We start from the raw sequence: 19,345 nt of genomic DNA, 5'->3' as shown, positions 1-19,345 counted from the left end.
TTTGAGAAGGAGAAATACACAGAAAAATTCTGCTTTTAAGAATGGAATCATCTTTTAATTAAAGGGAAATCATTTAGCCCCTAATGTATTTGTGTATTCAAGTGCTGTGATGTAAAAACTTATTTTAGTCTGCACTGATAAAAAATAATATATGGACAAACGTTTGAATTTAACAGTCTTGACAATATGATTCATCAGGTGAAAGTGGAGGCCTAAAGAAAGGTTATATTTTGTTCCGCAAGGAAATAGACAGATTTCTCAGTTATCTTTCCTGCTATTCAATACAAAGAATAAGAATTCTCTTGCTGGGCTGCTTTATTATTTATTTTTTAAAATCTCCTTTGCTGAGGTGTAATTTATGTACCATACAATGAACCCATCTTAAGTGTACAGTTCAATGAGTTTTGAGAAATTTATATACCCATGTAACCACCACCACCATCATAATAGAGAACATTTCCATCACCCCAAAAGCTTCCCTCATGCCCTCTGCAGTCAATTCCCTCCTCACGGCCCTAGGAAACTGCTGATCTGCTCTGTCACCATAGATTAGCTTTGCTTGTTCTAGAATTTCTATAAGTGAAATCATACAGTATGCATCCTTTTGGGTCTGGCTGTTTTGATAGTCTATTTACTTTCTCTTTATAGAGTCTATGTTTACATGTTTGTCATAGCTCATACATCATGTTTTAGATAACTGTGGAAAACAATAAAAAAGTAGGACATAGTGGTTCATAAATTCCATTTATTCTTATTTAGATACAGTTGAACTCAAAATGAACTAAGTTTTTAATGTCTTTTCCACTTATGAAATTTTTACTTTAAAAAAGCATAAGAGACCCTCAGAATAGATTTTCATTTTTAAGATGTCTTTTACAATTCGCGGTGTCCCTTTGGAGAAGTTTAGTTTCTAAAACCAACCCCAAAAGGAGCCTCGCTTATACTTTGACCCCAGCTTGAATCATCTTCTGTCTCTTACAACCCTCCATGTCCTCTCCTGAATAAGTCCAGTCCTTTGTGTCTTGTGGAGCTCACTTAACATGCTCAGCCCCAGCTGGACTGGAAAGGACCATTGGAAGATTATGTCCTGCAGGTGTAGGAAAAGGGTGTTGAGAAGGCTTTCACACCAGATGTCCCCTCAGCTCAAATGGGAGAGAATCAGGTTCCATAGGGTCAAAGTCTCCTGCCACCTGATCATAGATTCCTCTTGGATCCTCAAACTTGTCTTCAGGCCAGCGGGGGTCATAGGGGCCCTGAGAGGCAAAGGTGGAGTTAGAACCATAGAGAGATGCCCTGTGGGTCATCACTGAAGCTTTGGGGGGATACACACTCCTGCTCGACTTCTCAGGAAAAAAAAATGTGTTTTAGCTTCTAATTATGGGGAAAAAATTCTAACGTATACAAAGAGTAGAGTGATTATAATGAACTCCCATGTACCCCTCACCTAGCTTCAACAACATCAACCCTGCGTCAATCTTGATTTATCTATATCTCTATCATCTCATCCCCACCTCCACTAACTGGATTATTTTTAAGCAAGTCCAAGATATCCCATGATTTCTTGTCAAAAAAAATTTAAATGTCAGAAATATGAAATGTTTAAAAGCCAAAGATAGCAGCTATGGGAACTGTGGAATGTGAGTCATGATTCCGTTAGTCCTATGATTTCCAAAACATTTTCTCATCAAAATAAAAGAGAAAAAAGACCTCGTAGAATGGTCTTTACTGGGAGAAAATGGTTGCTTTAGGTCAGCAAACTTTAGAGCAGATTTGCCCATGGGCCAAAATATGGCCTGCCACATATTCTCGCATGGCCTGAGAGCTAAGAACAGTTTTACATTTTTTAATTTGGGGGAAATATCAAAAGAAGAGTATTTGTGACATATGAAAATTACTGTATATGAAATTCAAATTTCAGTGTCCAAAAATAAAGTTTTATTGGAACTTAGCCACACTCGTTCGCTTGTGTATTGTCCATGGCTACTTTTACACTACAATGGCCGATCTGAGGAGTTTTGAGAAAGACAGTATGTCCTGCAAAGCCTAAAATACTTGCTATCCAGCCCTTTACAGAAAAAGCGTGCAGACTGCGTGTGTGCTTTAGAGGGACATCCGGTTCAGCACCGCGGACAGCACTTCGTGCCTGTATTTCCACGCTGGTGGGAACAGCGCCTCACCTGGCGCAATGTTACGGCGCGAAATCCTTAGCCCAGAGGGGCCAGAGCATTGGCCAAGGCCACACGGAAAGTCAGCCGTTCTGTCCCACCTCCCTCGCTGTGGGTTAGCGGGTGGGGGCTAGCTGAAGGTCAAAGTGCCTGTCTGTTGCTTTTGCCTGCCCACCACCATCTTCACTTCCCTCTGGGCTCTCTGTCCCTCCCCACTCTCAGCCCAGTGGATTGAATGGGGCTGGCCCTCACTCCCTGATGCCAGGGACACATAGTGATCCAGACCTGTCCAATTAGCATAGTCCTTCCCAAGCCTCCGTGATTGGTTCAGTGATGAGTATGTGACCCATGCTAGACCTATAACTGTCAGCACTGGGGCTCTGGGGATAATGGAAAAGATACATTCTCTTTCTTTGGAGGTTTCTAATCTAATATGACGCAAACCTGGATTTGCTAGGGATATATTTAGGGAGGAAATTCTGGGTCCAGTTGGGTGGGCCTGAAGACAATTCTATCCCTTGACTTTTCAACTGAGTGGGCCAAAAAATTCTTTCTCTATATCTCTTTTCTTAACCAGTGTAGTATAGATGGCTAATTATCCAATGAAATGCATGCCTTCCTTCTTCCACAGTGATAGAATTGTAGCAAGGCATATAGCTGCCAAGCTAGACTACATTTCTCAGCCTCCTTTGCCATTACGTGTGGCCATGTGACCACGTTCTCACCAGCGGAATGAGAGCAGAGTGTATCATTTCCAGGCCTGGACCATAGGAGGGTTGTGCCTCCACCACGTTCTCTTTTTCCTTTTCCCACAAGCTGAAACCCCCAGTGAACTGGCCCATCCAAGCAAACTTGCACAACACACTAAGGGATACCAGAGGAACACAGTGGGAAGAACTCGGGTTCCAGAATAACCACATGCGACAGGGCCACTCACCTCTGACTGCTACCTGAGAGAGAAATAGATGGTCTGGCCCCTGGATCATGGCCAGGCCTCTTTGTTACAGCAGCTGGCTTACCCTAACTAACACAAGCAGTAGGAGGTGGGTTTCTCCTCACCATCTGTACTTCATCATAGAGGTGTCCCCAGGCCCCAGACGGGGCGTACAGTCTTTCCACCTCATCATACAGGTGCCCAGGAAAGGTCACATCCTCCGCTTCAAGACCTGTGAAAGCTGGAGTTGGAGTGGAAGGAAGGGATGATCATGGCACCCAGTCCGGATGTCAGGGGTGGCTATGAGTGGGGGAAGTTCAGATGTGCTCTTGACTCACCTCGGGGATAAGACACCTCCTCCAGCGTTGGGGGCAGCTGGGGACTGAAGTCCCTCGTGGAGTGGTAATATGGCTCTACGTCTGTTGTGCTCACCTGTAAACCACGCCCCCCCCAGAAAATAAACCAGATAAATTTCTTCCATCCTCTGACTCCATAGTCCCTGGAAAGGGCAGGGATTCAGCTGAAGCTAATGGCAGAATTTTAGTCACTGTCAGCTCCCTGCCAGGGGGCTGTCGGGACCACCCTCACTCACCGTGGAGCTTCGAGTGTCCCGGTCCCCAGTCCACTGGCTCTCCTCATATTCATTTCTGACTCGGTCCTCCTCCGACCTTCCAGGATGGAGGGAGGCAGGGCAGTTGAGTGTTGACCCTCGGACACCTGTCGCTCCAAACCTCCTGCCTCCAAGCCTTCCTTCCAGAAACATATCCCCACTTACCCCGCCTCTGTCTTCTCTGAGATGCCTGAGGGAAGCAGAAAAAGGAGTCAGAGACTCCCCCCAGAGCCCTCCCAGCCTTGGGAGACCTTCAATACGCAGCCGCCCCAGGGCTCCCTGTCACCCTCCACCCCTGCAGAGGAAGGGTCTCTCCTCACCCTCAGCAAGACGCCTCAGCCTCCGCCGCCAGAAGAATCCCCCGACACAGCAGGCGTTAGAAAGCAGCAGAAGACCCCCAACAGCAAACAGCACAGGCAGCAAGGGCAGCTCTGAGGGTCCTGGGGGCAGAAGGTACCACTCAGTGAGCCCAAAACAGCTGGCTCTAGGCCGAGAGCAGGGTTCTTTGGGAAAGCCTGTCCCTGACAAAGCAAAGCCCTACTTCCTAGACAGGGAAGAAGGTGGGCAGGGGTTTCCATGTCCACTCCTTCTTGCCACCCCAGGGCAGGTGGCTCTTTTCTCAAGTCAAGCCACTAGCAGCGGGTCCTACCTTTGCCTGAGCCCCACGTATGGACTCAGGAGGGGCTCCAGCTCCTTAGCTGGACACAAGACCTTCTGTGATATGGCCCCTTCCCACATCTTCAGCCTTTCCCATCAACCATAGACTCTGGTATTCACCCTCCACCCACACAAACTAAACACTGGCTCTTTCCAGAATTACTGAGGCAAACCCACACCACCGTTAAGGCTTGGAACAGCCAACTGTCTGTCCTTAAATGTCCTTTCTTCTCAAATTCTATTCACTCTTCCAAATCCAACTCAGATGACTTCTTCTTTGCATAAACTTCCATCCCAGATGATACCAGACTCCTCTGCTGTATCCCTGAGGACAAGACTAAGTCCCTGTAAGTAGACAACTGCTCAGCATCCGTTTCCCCGTCTTCTGCTAACAGCACTCATTTCCTTCAAGGAATCAGCTGCACCCCCGCTCTCATCTGCGTGGCTCTGCAGGACTCCGTGGAGGACATATGGCCCAGCCTCACCAATAAGAGCACCCGTTCCTCTTTCCACAGTGATCGCCTCAGGGACCGGCATTTGACCCAAGATGGGTTTTTGCCAGAATGTTTAGGCCACTCTTCTGCTGGCTGCTAAGAAGTGGAACAAAAGCTGGAGGTGTGGGGGGACTTCTTTGCCCTCTTGATGGAAGGACCTGAGAAGGAAACCTTCAGAGACGAAGGCAGAGTGAGAGGGGAAGAAATAGATCCTTGGTACAAATTTTGAGCGCTTGAATCCAGCCACATTTGGAGTTTTCAATTTCACGAGCCAAGCAATTCTTTCTGTTGCTGACAACAGCTGAATTTCTGTCACTTGCAACCTTCTTTTCAGGCTCTGAAGGGGATTGTTTGCAAAATGGTCATAATTCTTTGTACTCTTGAGTAGTCCCCTTCCACACCGACTCCGAGTTGAGCCACGTCTCTCACTTCAGCCAATGAGACAGTAGCAAATGTGACAGAATCAGAAGTTGAAAAGTGATTGCAAATTGGAGCTTGCCCTCTCTTGCTGCCCTTGGGACTCCTGGGACCAGCTCCATGTGAAAAAGCCAAGGAGAGACACGTGGCCAAGGTATCTTCATTGACCCAACCAAGATCCAGACTGTCAGACAGGTGAGGAGGAGGCCATCCTAGACCGCCAGCCCCAGCGGAGCTGCCAGCTGACTGCAGCCCAGGCCAGAACTGGTGAGCCACTCATACAACCATGAGAAATAACGTTTGTTGCTGTAAGTGCCCGTGGTTGGGGTGATTTGTTATGCAGCAAAAGCCAACTGACACCAGCTCTGCACAGGGCATGGAATCAGCTTATTCTTTTAGAATTAAACTGAACTAGGAAGAGAGAGAGTTGATCACCCTCCAAGCAAGAGGAAGAGCTAAGGATATGAGTGTGGGCCTACAGGGACAGAGTTAAGTCTTGAGGGACTGTGGCCACAAGGAAGAGGAGGCAGGTTAGAGACCAGGGAGTTCTATTCTCAGGGGAGAGAGGGGTGTTCTGGGGCCTTGAGGACTTGCCTGCAGGCTGCTCTGTGGGCAGCTGGTAGTCAGGTTCTCCAGAAGGCTGATCTAGACCTGGGAGGTGGATATAGAGATTGTGAATTAAAACCAAGAATATGGGATAAGCCTTAAATATTTCTCAGTCTCCTATTAAGCTTTTCAACCCATTTTGAGACTCATGGGAACTGATTTATGGCTTCTTAGGAACATTTCAAAGAGACCTGGAAATTGCTGATAATAATGGCAATACTATTAATTGCCATTCTAATGCCAGTAATAATAATAATTAATTATTGATGAGTGCTTTATGGTGTGGAAGGTCCTTTTAACCTGAATTGTCAATTTTGGAGGTTAACCAAAAAAGTTGCTGGGCTGTCAGGATGCACTGAAGAGGTATATGTTCCAGAGCCAGGGAGGTGAGTGTAGTATTTTATGTTTTGGGGCTTAAAGGAAAGACTGGAATGGGGGGCAGGGGAAGAGGAGGAAAGATTGTAGGGATGGGAAAGGGTCCTTACTTCTATGGGGAAAAGGCTGCTCTTTCAGGAAGGGAAAGACAGAAAGAGAGAGACTTCATGGGGCAAAGTAAACCAAAGGTGAGCAGGAGTATTTCTTTAAATTAGCATTTACATAGCACTTACTTTGTACAGGGCCCTGTTCTAAACACTTCAGATTTATTAATTTATTCCTCGCAACTGTCCAAGATAGACCTTATATTCAGAAATTGAGGCATACAATATACAACTATATACCAGGGGGCTTTGGGGAGACAAAGAAGAAGAAAAACAGAAGGTTGGCAACAGATGTTAGCTCAGGTGCCAATCTTCAAAAGAAAAAAAAAGAAAATGAGGCATAGAGATCTGAGATATGCCTTATTTTTAGAAACTGAGGCTCAAAGATGTTAAGTGCTTGCCTGAAGTCTCCCAGCTAGGAAGTGGCAGAGCTGGGACTCAAACCCAGGCTGGTCTGAAGAGGCTCTGTGTGGCAACCACTATACCAGAGTGTCTGTCAGAGGCACAATGTTCTTACTAGTCATTTTCAAAGAATCTGTCCATTTCATCAAAGCTGCTGAAGTTATTGGCATAAAGTTGTTCATGTTCCCCAATTACCCGCCCAGCGTCTGTAGGGTCAGTAGTAATGTCCCCTCTTTCATTTCTAATATTGGTTAAGTTGTCATCTCTCTTTTTTGCCCTGATTACCTTTACGAATGTTATGGATCTTTTCAAAGAAGGAACTTTTGGTTTCATTGATTTTTCTCTATTGTTCTTCCGTTTTCTACTTCATCAATTTCTGCTCCTGCCTTTATCATTTCCTTCCTTCTGTCTACTTTGGGTTTAATTTGCTCTTCTTTTTCTGGTTTCTTAAGATGGAAACTTAGAGCATCAGTTTGAGGCCTTTTTTAAAATCCAATATGAGCATTTAATGCTATGAATTTCCTGCTAAGCACTGCTTTAGCTGCATCTCACAATTTTCTCACGTTTTCATCTTCATTCAGTGCAAACTCTCTTCTAATTTCCCTTGTGGCACTGACCACATTCAGATAGTATGGTTTCGTGGTTAAAAACTGTCTCTGGAGTTCATTTGCCTCAGTGTCAACCGCATCTCTACCTCCCTCTAGCTGTGTGAGCTTTGACAATACGCTTAACCTCTGCTTAAGCCTCAGTTTCTTTATCTGTAAAAGAGGAAAAGTAGTATCAACTTCACTATACCACCTGATAAGTCCTCTGAGGAACTCTGCAACCTGCCCAAGACTGTCCCTTCCCACCTGGCGTGGTGATGGGGATCTGGGACCCCTTGTCGGCTAGTCCGCTGTCCCCCAGGGCGTTGCTGGCCAGCAGCCAGACCCTGTATCTCGTAGAAGGCTGCAGCCCAGTCAGTGTGAAGGTGGTGGCCTGGGGAGGTAGGACATCCACGTAGAGGAACCCTGGAGTCCCCAGAGCCTCATACCTGTAGGAGAGGGAGGGCAGTCCTTCAGGGTGGTGCCCCAGCCCTGTGGCTTCACCCCTTCCTGCCTTCACAGGAACCCACCTGATCTGGAACCTCTGTGGCAGGCCCCCATCAAAGCCCGGCTTCCACTCCAGCCCCACCGAGTATGGGGTCATGCTCACGACCTTTAGTCCCGACGGAGGATCAGGGCGGCCTTTGAGGAAAAGGATGGGAAGAAGATACAGAAGGATTCTGGAAGATTACTTCCAGATTTTTCCTAAGAATGATTTTGAACATGCAGTCGATTCTCATTCTTCGTGGTGGTTTTCTTCTATAAAGTCTCTGTGGACACCGAATTAGCAAAAACCCAACTATTGCTTCCGGGGTAAATGAGGGGTTAGGTTCCTGCCAGCCGATAGTCACAAGGTTTTCACCAACCAATCAAAACATGATCTTGTTTCACGTGTGTTTCTGTTTAAAGACACCTTCTTTAATACGTGTCATTGGTTCATTAACAGTGTGCTCATGGTCAACAGCGCCATAACTCACGCCTGAGCAAAGCTCATCCCACACAAGTGTTTCCTCCATATGGCACATCATGGCCTCCTTGCTCTCAGGAACACTAGACAGCACTGTGCTTGGGACCAGTTCAAATAGCAGCATCACTAATAAAAAGCACAAAAATGCAAAAAAAATGTGGCACTAAGGACACATTTTTGTCTGAGAGCTGAAACAGGAAGGCAGAGGGTCGCCTGGTTCTACCACAGCTGACAATGTGCTCATAACATCACTCAAATTTTCACCCACTCTGTACACGTCCCTGAGTGGCTGTGAAAGCACCATGAGAGTTGATCTGGGGGTGACATGTGAATTTTAGGGACTAGGCAAATTGCAAATACAGACTGGACAAATAACGAGAATGGACTGTGTCACATACATGGTCCTTGCAGCAGACTTCTTGTGCCTAGCTCGCATTCATTCCCCTCGTTTCTTCTGGATACAGAACCCTGAATATCCTTTGAAGAACCACCTGCCTGCATTTTCAGACCACGTACTTCCGACAGAAGTGATGCCACCCCTTGTAGGATGGACATGCGACCCGGCCTGGCCAACCAGAGTGTCACCTTCCCCTAACAACATTATTGGTTCAGGGATGACCCGGGAGCCAAGTAGAGCCAATGAATCTTAATTCTGGTACTTTCACACCACGGTTAGGAAGAGAAAAAATTCTGTTTCCCCTGGGAAGTCTAACAGCCAACTATGAGGAGCCTTAGAATAAAGCTGACACAGAGAAAAGCAGACCTGAGAGATGGAGAGCTCTTGATGATGGCTGAATCTAGAGCCAGCTGCTCCTGAAAATCTACTTCTCAATTATTTGAGCCAAAAAGTCCCCTTTCATCTTTTATTCTTTTGTTGTGCATTTTCCTGAAGATCCAGTCTCCTTTAGGATTTTCAGGGCAGGCAAAAACTCCATCCTCACTCAGTGTGGGGCCAACCAGAGACTCAGGGATTGACTGAGGGAGCACCCTCCCAACCCCGCGACAGGCGCCTCCCACCGTACTGATGCTGACGAGTTGAATGTTGATGTGGTCTGAGCCGAGGGGGTTGGTGGCTGTGCAGGTGAAGAGGGCATAATCCTGGGCTGCAGACACATTGGCAATGGTCAGGAGACTGCTGTGGACCCCACCCTGGTGGTATGTGTGCTCCGTGTACCTGGAGAGGAGGTGTGGCAGGGACTCAAGGACGGTAACTGGGACTGGAGGTCCAGAGTCGGGGCTGGAGGGCTACCTGGCTGGACCTGGGCTCACCTGGGATCCTGGAGATCCAGAGGGACTCCATTTTTTGTCCAAGTAAAGACAACGTTGGGGACTCCTCGGGCACGACAGTGGAGGGTAGCGGAACTGGTGCTGTCTCCAGCTGCAGCCACCTTACTTAGGGGAGTAGGGTGCTCCACCTGGGGGGCAACTAGGAAGAGTTGGGGGTCAACAAGAGGCATATGGAAGAACATGAGAGAGGTGGGTTTAGTGGCAGGCCTTGAAGTCAGGGGTTTGGGGTGTTACTCACATCTGACAACAAGACGGACTAGCCCTCGGCCTGGAGGTGCCACTCCATTGTCTGCAATGCACTGGTAAGCACCAGCCTGGGTCAGCTTGGCCTGGCGAATCTGAAGACGCCCTGTGGATCCCTTTGACGTCATCTCCATGTCATCCAGGCTCCGGTCCTCCTCCTCTTCTCCCTAGAGGCCCAAGACTCGAGAGTTGACCCCCCAGTTTCATCACCCTCCAAACTGGGTCCCTTCTGTAGCCTCATTCTCCCAGTCACAATCACCTTCCACAGAGCTAGCAAAGAAAAATCCCCCCTGTCATCCATCCAACCATCCATTTATCCCATCATTTGTGCATGGATCCATTCATTCATCCACCAATCCAGCCAACCATTCACCCATCCATTTATCCAATCATTCATGCTTGGAACCATCTATCCACCCATCCATCCATCTATTTAACCATCCACCTAACCATTGATTCATCCATTTATCCATCCATTCACCTCTCCTTCCATCCATTCATTCATTCACCCAACCATTTGTCTTCCTTCTCTCCATCCATCTATCCGCCCTTCCATGTCTCCACCCACCCACCCCATCTATTCACTTATACGTGCACACACTCATAAGTTACATGCCTCTGTTCATCAATTCACCCAGCTACCTATTTACCCATCTCTCCATCTCTTCATTGATCTATCCACCCATCTTCTACATCCTATCCTTCTACAGATATCTTTCCACTGATGACATATCTATCCATTCATCTACTCTCTAATCTAATCCATTTTACTACTCATGTCTCTTATTCAATCACCTAGCCACCCTTCTATTCATCCACTCACTCACTTGTCCATTTGTCCATTTGTTCTTTCATCCACACATTCATCCATCCACTTGTTCATCCACCCACCTACCTATCGATCCATATATCCATCTACCTGCCCACCCACTCACCTGGTTATCTATGCACTCATCCACCCATTCATCTGCCATTCAACAATTAGTTCAATTAGCCCTGACAAATATATGGTTACACAAGGTCATATAGATGTGACGCCTCCTCCCAAGGAACTCACAGTCAAGAAACCATATCCCCCAGCCTCCACTTCCATTTAGCAAAGGTTGTTTCCTCACCAATCTCTCCCACTGGAACATCCCCGGAAGGATGGGGTTGGCATCCACAGTGCAGACTATGTCCACAGAACCCCCAACATTCACCTCAGTGGGGTCCTGGAGAGCTCGGATGGTGGGGGCATCTGGAAGAGACAGAGGCTTGGGGGAGGCACTTGGGCCCAGATAAGCCATGGTAGGAGAGGGCCCCAGTGGGAGAGGTGTCTTAGAGGTGCCCAGGAAAGCCACGAGTGTGAATTCAGTCTGCCCTTTACGTGGAGCACTTGGAGTAGAGTTCTCAGGATTAGTGAGGTTGTCCACACCCTCTACTGTGCCTCTGTGGTGACATGAGTAGGTCTGGTGGACTTGCAGAATTGTGTAGGGGTGGGGCTTCCACAGTGGGCTTGGCTTCCTGATGGAAGCAACTCCCGTGTAGGTGGGCTCCCTGTCTGGGCAGAGACTCCATTCTTGGTCTCTCTAGTGGGCAGGGCTCCCAAAGTGGGCGTGGCTCCAACCCAGCAGGGCTTCCAGAGTGGGAGCTTATGGGATGGGTGAAGGTCCCTAGGTGGGCGGAGCTTCCACAAAGAGGAGATTCCGCAGTGGGCAAGGTTCCCCAGGTGAGGGTGATCTACACGGTGGGCGGGGCTCCCACAGCTCCCTAGTTTCCTGGGGTTGTGAGGGGGCTCACAGTGGACATCCAGCCGCACTAGTGCTTCAGCGGTGCCCTCCGAGTTCTGGCAGTGCAGCTGGTAGAGACCATCATCAGCGCGGGTCACATTCCACAGCTGCAGAGCTCCACCAGACAGGATGCGATGCCGGGGGCCGCCAGCTGGGAGAGGTCAGGATGAGCAGCCCGCCAGGCCCTCCCGTCCCGGAGACCTGCGCCCCTCTCCATGCCCATTGTGCGCACCTGGGCTGAGGCGGTAGCCGCGGAAGGTCCAATTGAAGGCCTCCGGGGCGGGGTTGGCAGACACGGACACCGGCAGCAGTGCCTCGCCCTGCTCCACCGCCGTCACCACAAGCACCTGCTCCCCCAGGAACTCTGGAGGGTCTGCGGAGGGGCACCACCAGGAGTCAAGACTGTTGTTAAGGTTAGGGTCTGGGAAGGCTTTGAGACCAAACACAGGTACAAAGGGTTAAAGTCAGGGTCACGACTAGATCAAAGCGGTGGTCAAGGTAACAATTAAGTTCAGAGCTGAGCTCGAGGGTTAGGTTCAAGATAGCGGTTAGGGTCCGGTTTAGGAAAAGGGTAGAGACCAGAGTCAGGTTTAAGGATGGAGAGAGGGGTCAAATGGGGGTCATGATCAGGAGCAAGGATAAAGGACAAAGGCAAGATGCAGGTTGGGCAGGATAGGAGTTGGTGCCGGGCCAGGGGTCAGGAAAGTTTCAAGATTTAGGATGGAGGTCAGAAACAGTGTCAAGGTGACGACCCAAGTAGTATAGTGTCAGGAGGGAATCGAGAGGGGTTCCAGGCCGGCGCACGTACACAGCACGTTGAGGCGGTAGAAGGCGCTCACGGTTTCTCTCAGCTCCGCGCTGTGGGCGCGGCAGGTCACGCGGTGGCCGTGGTCGCGAGATGACATCCTCAGAAGGACGCTCCTGGCGGCGGCGGAGCCTCTGAACGGGGCGCTCCGGGCCCGGGCGGCCACGCCTTCCAGCCTGCGGACCCGGCAGAGGGTGGCGGGGTCGGGGCGGGGCGGAACTCGGACCCAAGGGGAGCGCGACCAGAGCCAGGGCTCGGCGAGGCCACGTGCGCGCACCTCTCCCCCTCCTTGTCCCACGACAGGTTGACCGGAGGGTTGCTGCTCACGCTGACGCACGTCAAGTTTAAGGCCTCCCCGGGGCGCAGCGCCGACGCGTTGGCCAGGATCGTCACGTTAGTCGGGGGGACTTCGAGAGCGGGTCGGCGGAGGGAGGGTCCGAGGTGAGGAGGAGGCCCGGCCTGCTCCCTCTCCGCCTCCACCCCAGGCCCGGCCGGCCGGCCGGCGTCCCCTGCCGGCCTGCGCGTCCCGGCGCTGCGGCATCGGCTGTCCCCCGCCCGGCGCCGGCTCGGTCCCCGCCGCGGCCAGCCCGCCCTCCCCTCGCCCGGCCGCGCGCCCTCACACTGCACCACGAACTGCGTGGACGCGCTGAGCTGGCCCGCCTTGCACGTGAACTTGGCCTGGTTGTCCGACGGGCCCGTGACCAGCACCAGCTCGCGGGAAAAGGTGCTCCCCGACTTCTCCAGGCTCCCCAGCTGCACCCGCCGCGGCTCCTGGGGCGGCCGCGGCTCGGTCACCGTGCGCGAGTCCTGAGGGCGGAGACTGACTGCAGGACCGCGGGTGGCCCTGCCAGTCCCCCCTGAGATGCCCCCACTGGGTTGGCCCCACCAGCCCAGAGAAATCCTTCGTGTGATGCGGAAAAGGCGCCCCCTTCCGCTGGCACTCTGCTGGGGTGGGGGAATGGGGACTGGAATCCAGGGTCCCCGCCCCGCGGTGTGGCTGCCTGACCCCGCCCCCAGCCCCTGCCCCACCCCCGCCCCGCCCGCTCGGCTCCCGGGAGCCCGCGATGCTGGTGCCCCCTGCCGACCCTCAGCCCACTCCTCACTCTCCATTCCCCCCTCATTTACCGAAAACCGTGTGCCGGGAAACTCCCTGAATTCCCAAGCCTTCCCAGAATTCCTTCATTTTCCCTATACTTAGTTCTTTATCGTAACATTCCCTCTTTCCCAAAAGATTTTCTTTGAGCTTTCCCTTAATTCCATTCTCTTTCCACAGATTTCTGACTCCTTTTCCAATATTTTCTTATTATCCCAGTCTTTCTTTTACTAGAATCCTTGGTATTGCCCAAGTTCTTGGGATTTCCCTAGAATTCCATCTAATTAAGTGGGATTCCATTTCATTCCTATAATTCCTAGTCTTTCCCCCCAGAATTTCCACTAGCTCCCTAACTTGCTTGGATTTTCCTAGAATTCTGTCAGAATGTCTTTTAATTTTAATAGAATTTCTCTTTCTTACTCACAAATCCCAAGAATTCAATTTAATGTAATGGGTTTTCAAATGCTATGTGGAATTACTAGTCCTTCCCCCAAATTTTGGGCCTTTGCTCAGACTATCATTGTCTTTGTTCCTGGAATTCTTAGTTTTTCCCTAAAATTCCTGTCATTTCACCTGAATTCTGATATTTCACCAGGATTTCCTTGAATTTTAATGAAATTAATTGGCTTTTCTCTAGAATTCCCGATCCTGATCCAGAATTCCTTCTTTTATTCTAGAATTCACACTGTTTTCCCAGAATTCCCAGAATTTTCCTAGGACTCCATTTAATTCTCGTGGCGTTTGTGTCTTTTTCAATTTCCTGACCAAACTCAAAATCTGTAGTATTTTTCACCAAATTCAGGTTTTTGCAAGATTTCCCAAGACTCTGGAGGAGACAGGGGTTTCATCCTTTGCCACATTCCTGGCCACCCCACAGCCCTTGCTTGACACCAACCTTGTACCAGGTGAGGGTGGGGTCTGGGTTGCCTCCAATGGCCAAACACACCAGCCTCACCCGAGTCCCAGCCCGGAGGCGCTGCCCCACTGGGGGACCCTCGATCCACAGCTTCTGGGCAGGATCTGGGGGAGAGCCGGGAAGAGGGGCTTTTCTCTCTGGGCTGAAGCCTTGGGCGGGGTCTCTAAGGCGTGGGGCACCCCCAGGCATGGGTGGGGCTCACATTTCACGTTCAGTGTGAGCGTCTTCTTGAAGGTCTCCTTGGTAAAGGCATCACTGAAGGCCTCGCACGTGAGGGTCAGACCATTGTCCTCCCGGCGCACGAGGAACGTCAGGTTGGACATGGAGATGTGGCCACCATGCAGGCCCTGGCAGGGAGTGAGCTTCAGACTTGGGGACTAGGGTACCCCCATCCATGGCACCGGAAACCTGGGTCCACCCCAGACCCCAGCAGGGACATATGAAACGTCTCCATCCCCTCCTTGTCAGACCCAGGAGGCCCAGGCCCCAGTCCATGCTCCCCAAGGACCAAGGCATCCAGGCTGCCAGACCCTTCCTCTCCCAGATCCAGGAGCCATGCCCTCAGCTCCCTCCTCCCTCAGACCCAGAAGCCTGGCTCCCGCCTCACATCCATGACCGTCTCCTCCGTGGGCTGCAGCTGCCGCCAGCCCAGCCACCATCGCAGGAGAACGCGAGGGCGACTAGACTTGGTGATGCAGGAGAGCGTCACGTTCTTGTTCTCAGACTGGGATGCAGAACCCAGGATGGTAATGGCGCTGGGGGGAACTGCAGGGACAACGGGCGGAGGAGAGATGCCAAGCTGGGCTGGATTCCTCACAGGCCAGCCCAGAGAGACAAGAGACCGGGGACAGATGCCAAGGTCTTTGGCATCAGACAGGCATGATTTGGGGGCACAAACAGATGGTTCTCTGGGGCGTGGACTGACAGATGGGCAGCTGGCACCAGGACTTACAAGTGACCTGTAGCATGACCCCACGTTCCTGTATCTTTGTAGATACACTGTTGTGGGCCTCACAGCTGAGCCTTGCCCCGTGGTCTTCCGGCCGCACCATCATCACTAGCATGCTGCGGGCCACCGAGTGAGCATGCTCCGTGCCCCATGCTGTGGACAGAGGCTGACCATTCTGGAGACAGAACAGCCCTGAACCAGCTCAGGGCCAGCTCCTGGCCCCTGCCCTTTGCCCCACCCCTGTGGCTGTTTCTGCCCTCACCTTCAGCCACTGCAGTGTGGCTGGCGGATTCCCGCCTCGGGCCATGCACAGCAGCTCCAAGGTCTGCCCTGCCCGCACGTGCCCCTCGTCCAGGCCCGGCCACTCAATGACAGGGGGTCCTGGGGGGACTTGGGAGCAGGAGTCATTCAGTGGGCCTGGGGAGCCCATCCGTTCTTTCCAGGCTTCTCAACCTGCTTCTGAACTGCGCCCGCCCCCCCAGTTTCTCCTTGACAGTCTGAATCTTCCATAATCCCTGTGCCCCCCGCCCAGGCTCCCCGATTCCTGCTCCCCATTCCCAGTGCCCACAGCTGACTCAGTTTCCCACTTACACAAAACATTCATGGTGACTGAGACCTTGATAGGGGTGTCCAAAGCTGGGCTGGACCCCTCACAGACCAGTAACTGCCCATTATCCGAGCTCTGGGGTGTCACCCTGGATGAGAAATTGGGATTCTGGAGTCAGAGTCATCATCTGAAATTTAGGGAGTCAGGGTGAAGAAGTGGGGGTCCCACGTCCCACACCTGATCTAAGTCTCTATGCTGGTTTCTTCTAGGATCTGGAATTTCGTGGAAGAGATTTAGGGGGTCAGCAGTGAGAACTGGGGTTCCAGAGGCCCACACCTGGCCAAAATCTTTGTGTTTGATACTCAGGAATGGGGGTTCCCATAACAAAGTTTTGGAGTGTCAGGTGAAGACTTGGGTCCCAGGTGTTCATACCTGGCCCAGGCTTTCCTGCTCGAATCCCTGGGATATGGGGTTTTCAGGGAGAAGTTTGGGGGTCATCATGGCGGGGAGGGCATCCCAACATCCGTACCTGACTTTGGCCTCTGTGATGAAGAGTTTCTCCTGGGACCCCGCATTCACGTTAGCAGAGATATCCGGGATTACCTGTCCACCTTTGGGTAACAAGAAGGCTGGAGGAAAGCCAGGCTCCGCCCAACATAGACCTTGGGGAGCATGGCCTGGAAGTTCTCAGGGTAGACACTCTGCTCCCTCCCTCCTGGCTCTGGGGGAAAAACACTAACTCTGTCCCCTCCACATCTCCAAGCCTCGCTGAATACTGGGGTCCTCAGGGCTGGGGCCTGAGTCTCCCCACTCCCCTCCCCTCCTTGCTGGGTTGTATCACCTCCACCCCATTACCTCAGCTCCTTGTTTCTGCACCAACAATGACACTCATATCTCCATGTGGAGCTTCGGCCTCTCCCCGAGTCTCAGACCAGCAGTCCTGCCATCTCCTGGGTGTTTCTCCCTGATGTCCCCTCCCATCCACAGGGTCCAACACTGTCCCCGGCATCTCCCCAGGCCTGCTCCTGCATCCTCATCTCAGGAATGTCGTATTTTCTGGGCCCCTGGGAGGTCACTGGCAGGGAGACATCCCCTCCCACTCCAGGGGCTTCACGTTGCCCCCACCAATTCACCCACACTCACTCTGGACGAAAGTGATGTCAGGTGCTGGCTTTGCGTCCCCAGACACACAGCTGACCTCGTACTCCTGTCCAGCCACCCACGTGACCATGCTCCCTGCCTCGGGGGTCAGCTGAAGCACCTTGGGGGGCACTGGTGAGAAAGGGTCTGGGGTGAGAGGCCACTCCAAGAGGGAGATGAGAGTTTGGGCTTTGGGGCTCATTGCTCATGAAATGAGTTCTGCGCCCCTGGCCTTGGGTGAGGGCTTGGACTCTTGGATCCCAGGGTAGGAGAGGGCTTCGGGTCCAGCCTCCTGGGCCCTGGGGGGGTCTCTCATCCATACCCAGCACGGAGAGAATCACTCTGGGAGACACGAGCTCCGGGCCCGTCTCTGAGCGGCTGACCTGGCACTCGTACTCTGCATCATCGCTCAGGTCGCAGGCTTCAATGTGTAGGTGGAATTCACCTGCAGGTGGGACCAAGATCAGGGCCACGGTCAGCCTCTGCTGGTGGCTCAGGGTCTCAGGCTCTGACCCCTTACCTCTAGCAGGGTCCCCTTCCAGGCGGTACCGCGGGAAGCCCGGGACCCTGCGGTCAGGGCCGAGAAGGAGCCCATCTTTGGCCCATTGCACAGCACTGCCAGGGGCGCTGACCCCACACCGCAGCTCCGCAGCGGCCCCCTCCACCACCGTCATGTTCTCAGGCAAAGCCCAGAAGCCTCGGGGGGCGGAGGCAGGGATCGGCAACTGGGCCAGGCCTGGGGACACAGGGGGGTCAGGAGGAGAGAGCAGAGGGTCTGTCTGGAGAACGTGGGTGGGAAATGAAGGCGACTTGGCGCTGGGTCATAAGGCCAGGATCCCACTCACCTGTGGTCAGCAGCCCCATGAGGAGCAGGGGAGCATTGACGGGGATCCTCAGGGCCATCCCAGGTCCTCTGCCTGTAGCCCCAAGCGCCCATTGCCTGCCCCCTGCGTCTGCCTCTGTCTGTCTCGTGGTCCCTCGTTCTATGTCTGTCTCTAGCTTTTCTCTTTGTCTCTTTCTTTCCATCTCCTCTCTCTCTGTTTGTCTCTCTTCCCCTAAGTCTCTCTCTCTCTCTGCCTTCCTATCTCTCTCTCCCTCCATAAGTACCCTCCACTCTACTTCCTCCCGCCCCTGTCTTTCTCTATCTCTGTCTCCCTGTCTAAGACACTCTCCCTCTCTCTCTCTCTCTCTCTCTCTCTCTCTGAGTCTCTATCTCCCTCCCTGTTGGTCTCTGTTTCTCTTTCTTCTATCCTGCCACCCCCAGCCCTGCTCTCCTCCCACCGCTCACAGCCCCTCAGGGAGGACCCGCTGTTCAGAGTCCAGCAGACCCCATGAGCCCAGGAGAGCGATGAGGCTGATGAGGTCAGTGGCTGAGTTGGGGCCGTCCTCGGACCCAGCTTGGTCTCCTCCTCACACTGCTCCCTCCCCCAGGCTCCTTCCTGGGTCCCCAGCTCCAGGCCTCTGCCCAGCAGGCTCCTCCCGGCTGAGCTGGAACATGAAATCCCCTGTCAGCACATGCCAGGCACATTCCTTGGTGCCTCCCTAGCCCCCATGACCCCAAGGGCCTGGCTGGGGCCAGGGACAAGGGGGAGTAGTCAGACCCAGGCAGTCCCAGCTCAGCGTGGGGAGCAGGGAGCCGGCCGGCTCTTCCCTGCCCTGGTACATGACCTTGGTAAGCCCCTTCCTTCCTGGAGTAGATATCAGCCCATGGTGACACCAGAGATCTCTGCTGGGGAGTGTGCAAGAGTGTGTGTGAGACACTGGGAGAGTGCAGATACCTGTGTGCAGTGTGTGTGTGAAGTGCATGTGAGCGTGTGAGCATGTGTGTGAGCGTGGGGAAGGTGGGAGTGAATTGTGAGCTGTGAAAGCATGTGCAGAGGTGTGAGTGTGTAAGAGTGTCTAAGGTGTAAGTGTGCAGAGTGCAGGGCAGTCAGAGTGAGTGAGAGTCAAAGGCAGGGTGCGAGACCCCCAGCACTAAGTGTGTGTACAGCACTGAGCCAGCGGAGGAGCTCAAGTTCATGTAGCTTCCCTCCGTCTCTCCAGTCTCTTCTTTCCTCCTCTGTGTCTCTCTCCCCCTCCCTCTATCTGCCTCAATACATCTTTCTATCTTTCTCATCTCTTTGAGACTCTCCTCTCCGTTTCAGTGTCTTTCTCTCCCTCTCTCTCCGTTAGGTGTTGTCATCTCCATCAACCTGTAACTATTTCACTGTCTCTCTCTCTATCTGCCTCTACGTGTCTGTTTTTCTGTTTTTCTGTCTTTCTGTCTTTGTTCTCATCTCCC

General features: G+C 52.1%; 1 protein-coding gene across 1 annotated transcript; it reads right to left on the bottom strand.

The window, feature by feature from the left end:
* Positions 1–886: 886 nt before the first annotated feature.
* NPHS1 (NPHS1 adhesion molecule, nephrin) lies at positions 887–18,116 on the bottom strand. The gene is made up of 29 exons (XM_046681344.1): positions 17,910–18,116; positions 17,585–17,800; positions 17,387–17,509; positions 17,068–17,196; positions 16,454–16,535; positions 15,969–16,072; positions 15,640–15,767; positions 15,381–15,552; positions 15,036–15,193; positions 14,631–14,775; positions 14,408–14,532; positions 13,040–13,226; positions 12,697–12,826; positions 12,423–12,595; positions 11,847–11,987; positions 11,625–11,765; positions 10,961–11,082; positions 9,841–10,012; positions 9,585–9,741; positions 9,338–9,489; positions 7,879–7,990; positions 7,616–7,797; positions 5,872–5,928; positions 4,030–4,149; positions 3,875–3,899; positions 3,692–3,767; positions 3,438–3,531; positions 3,225–3,340; positions 887–1,253 (listed from the first exon to the last, which is right to left on the bottom strand). The coding sequence occupies exons 1-29, from the start codon at positions 18,088–18,090 to the stop codon at positions 1,122–1,124; spliced, it is 3,852 nt and encodes a 1,283-aa protein (XP_046537300.1). The 5' UTR covers positions 18,091–18,116; the 3' UTR covers positions 887–1,121.
* Positions 18,117–19,345: the final 1,229 nt, after the last annotated feature.

The sequence above is a fragment of the Equus quagga genome, chromosome 13 (assembly GCF_021613505.1).
Source record: "Equus quagga isolate Etosha38 chromosome 13, UCLA_HA_Equagga_1.0, whole genome shotgun sequence".
Classification (NCBI taxonomy): domain Eukaryota; kingdom Metazoa; phylum Chordata; class Mammalia; order Perissodactyla; family Equidae; genus Equus; species Equus quagga.
The sequence above is the reverse complement of the archived record's forward strand: the minus strand, read 5'-3'. Positions and strand labels throughout refer to the sequence as shown.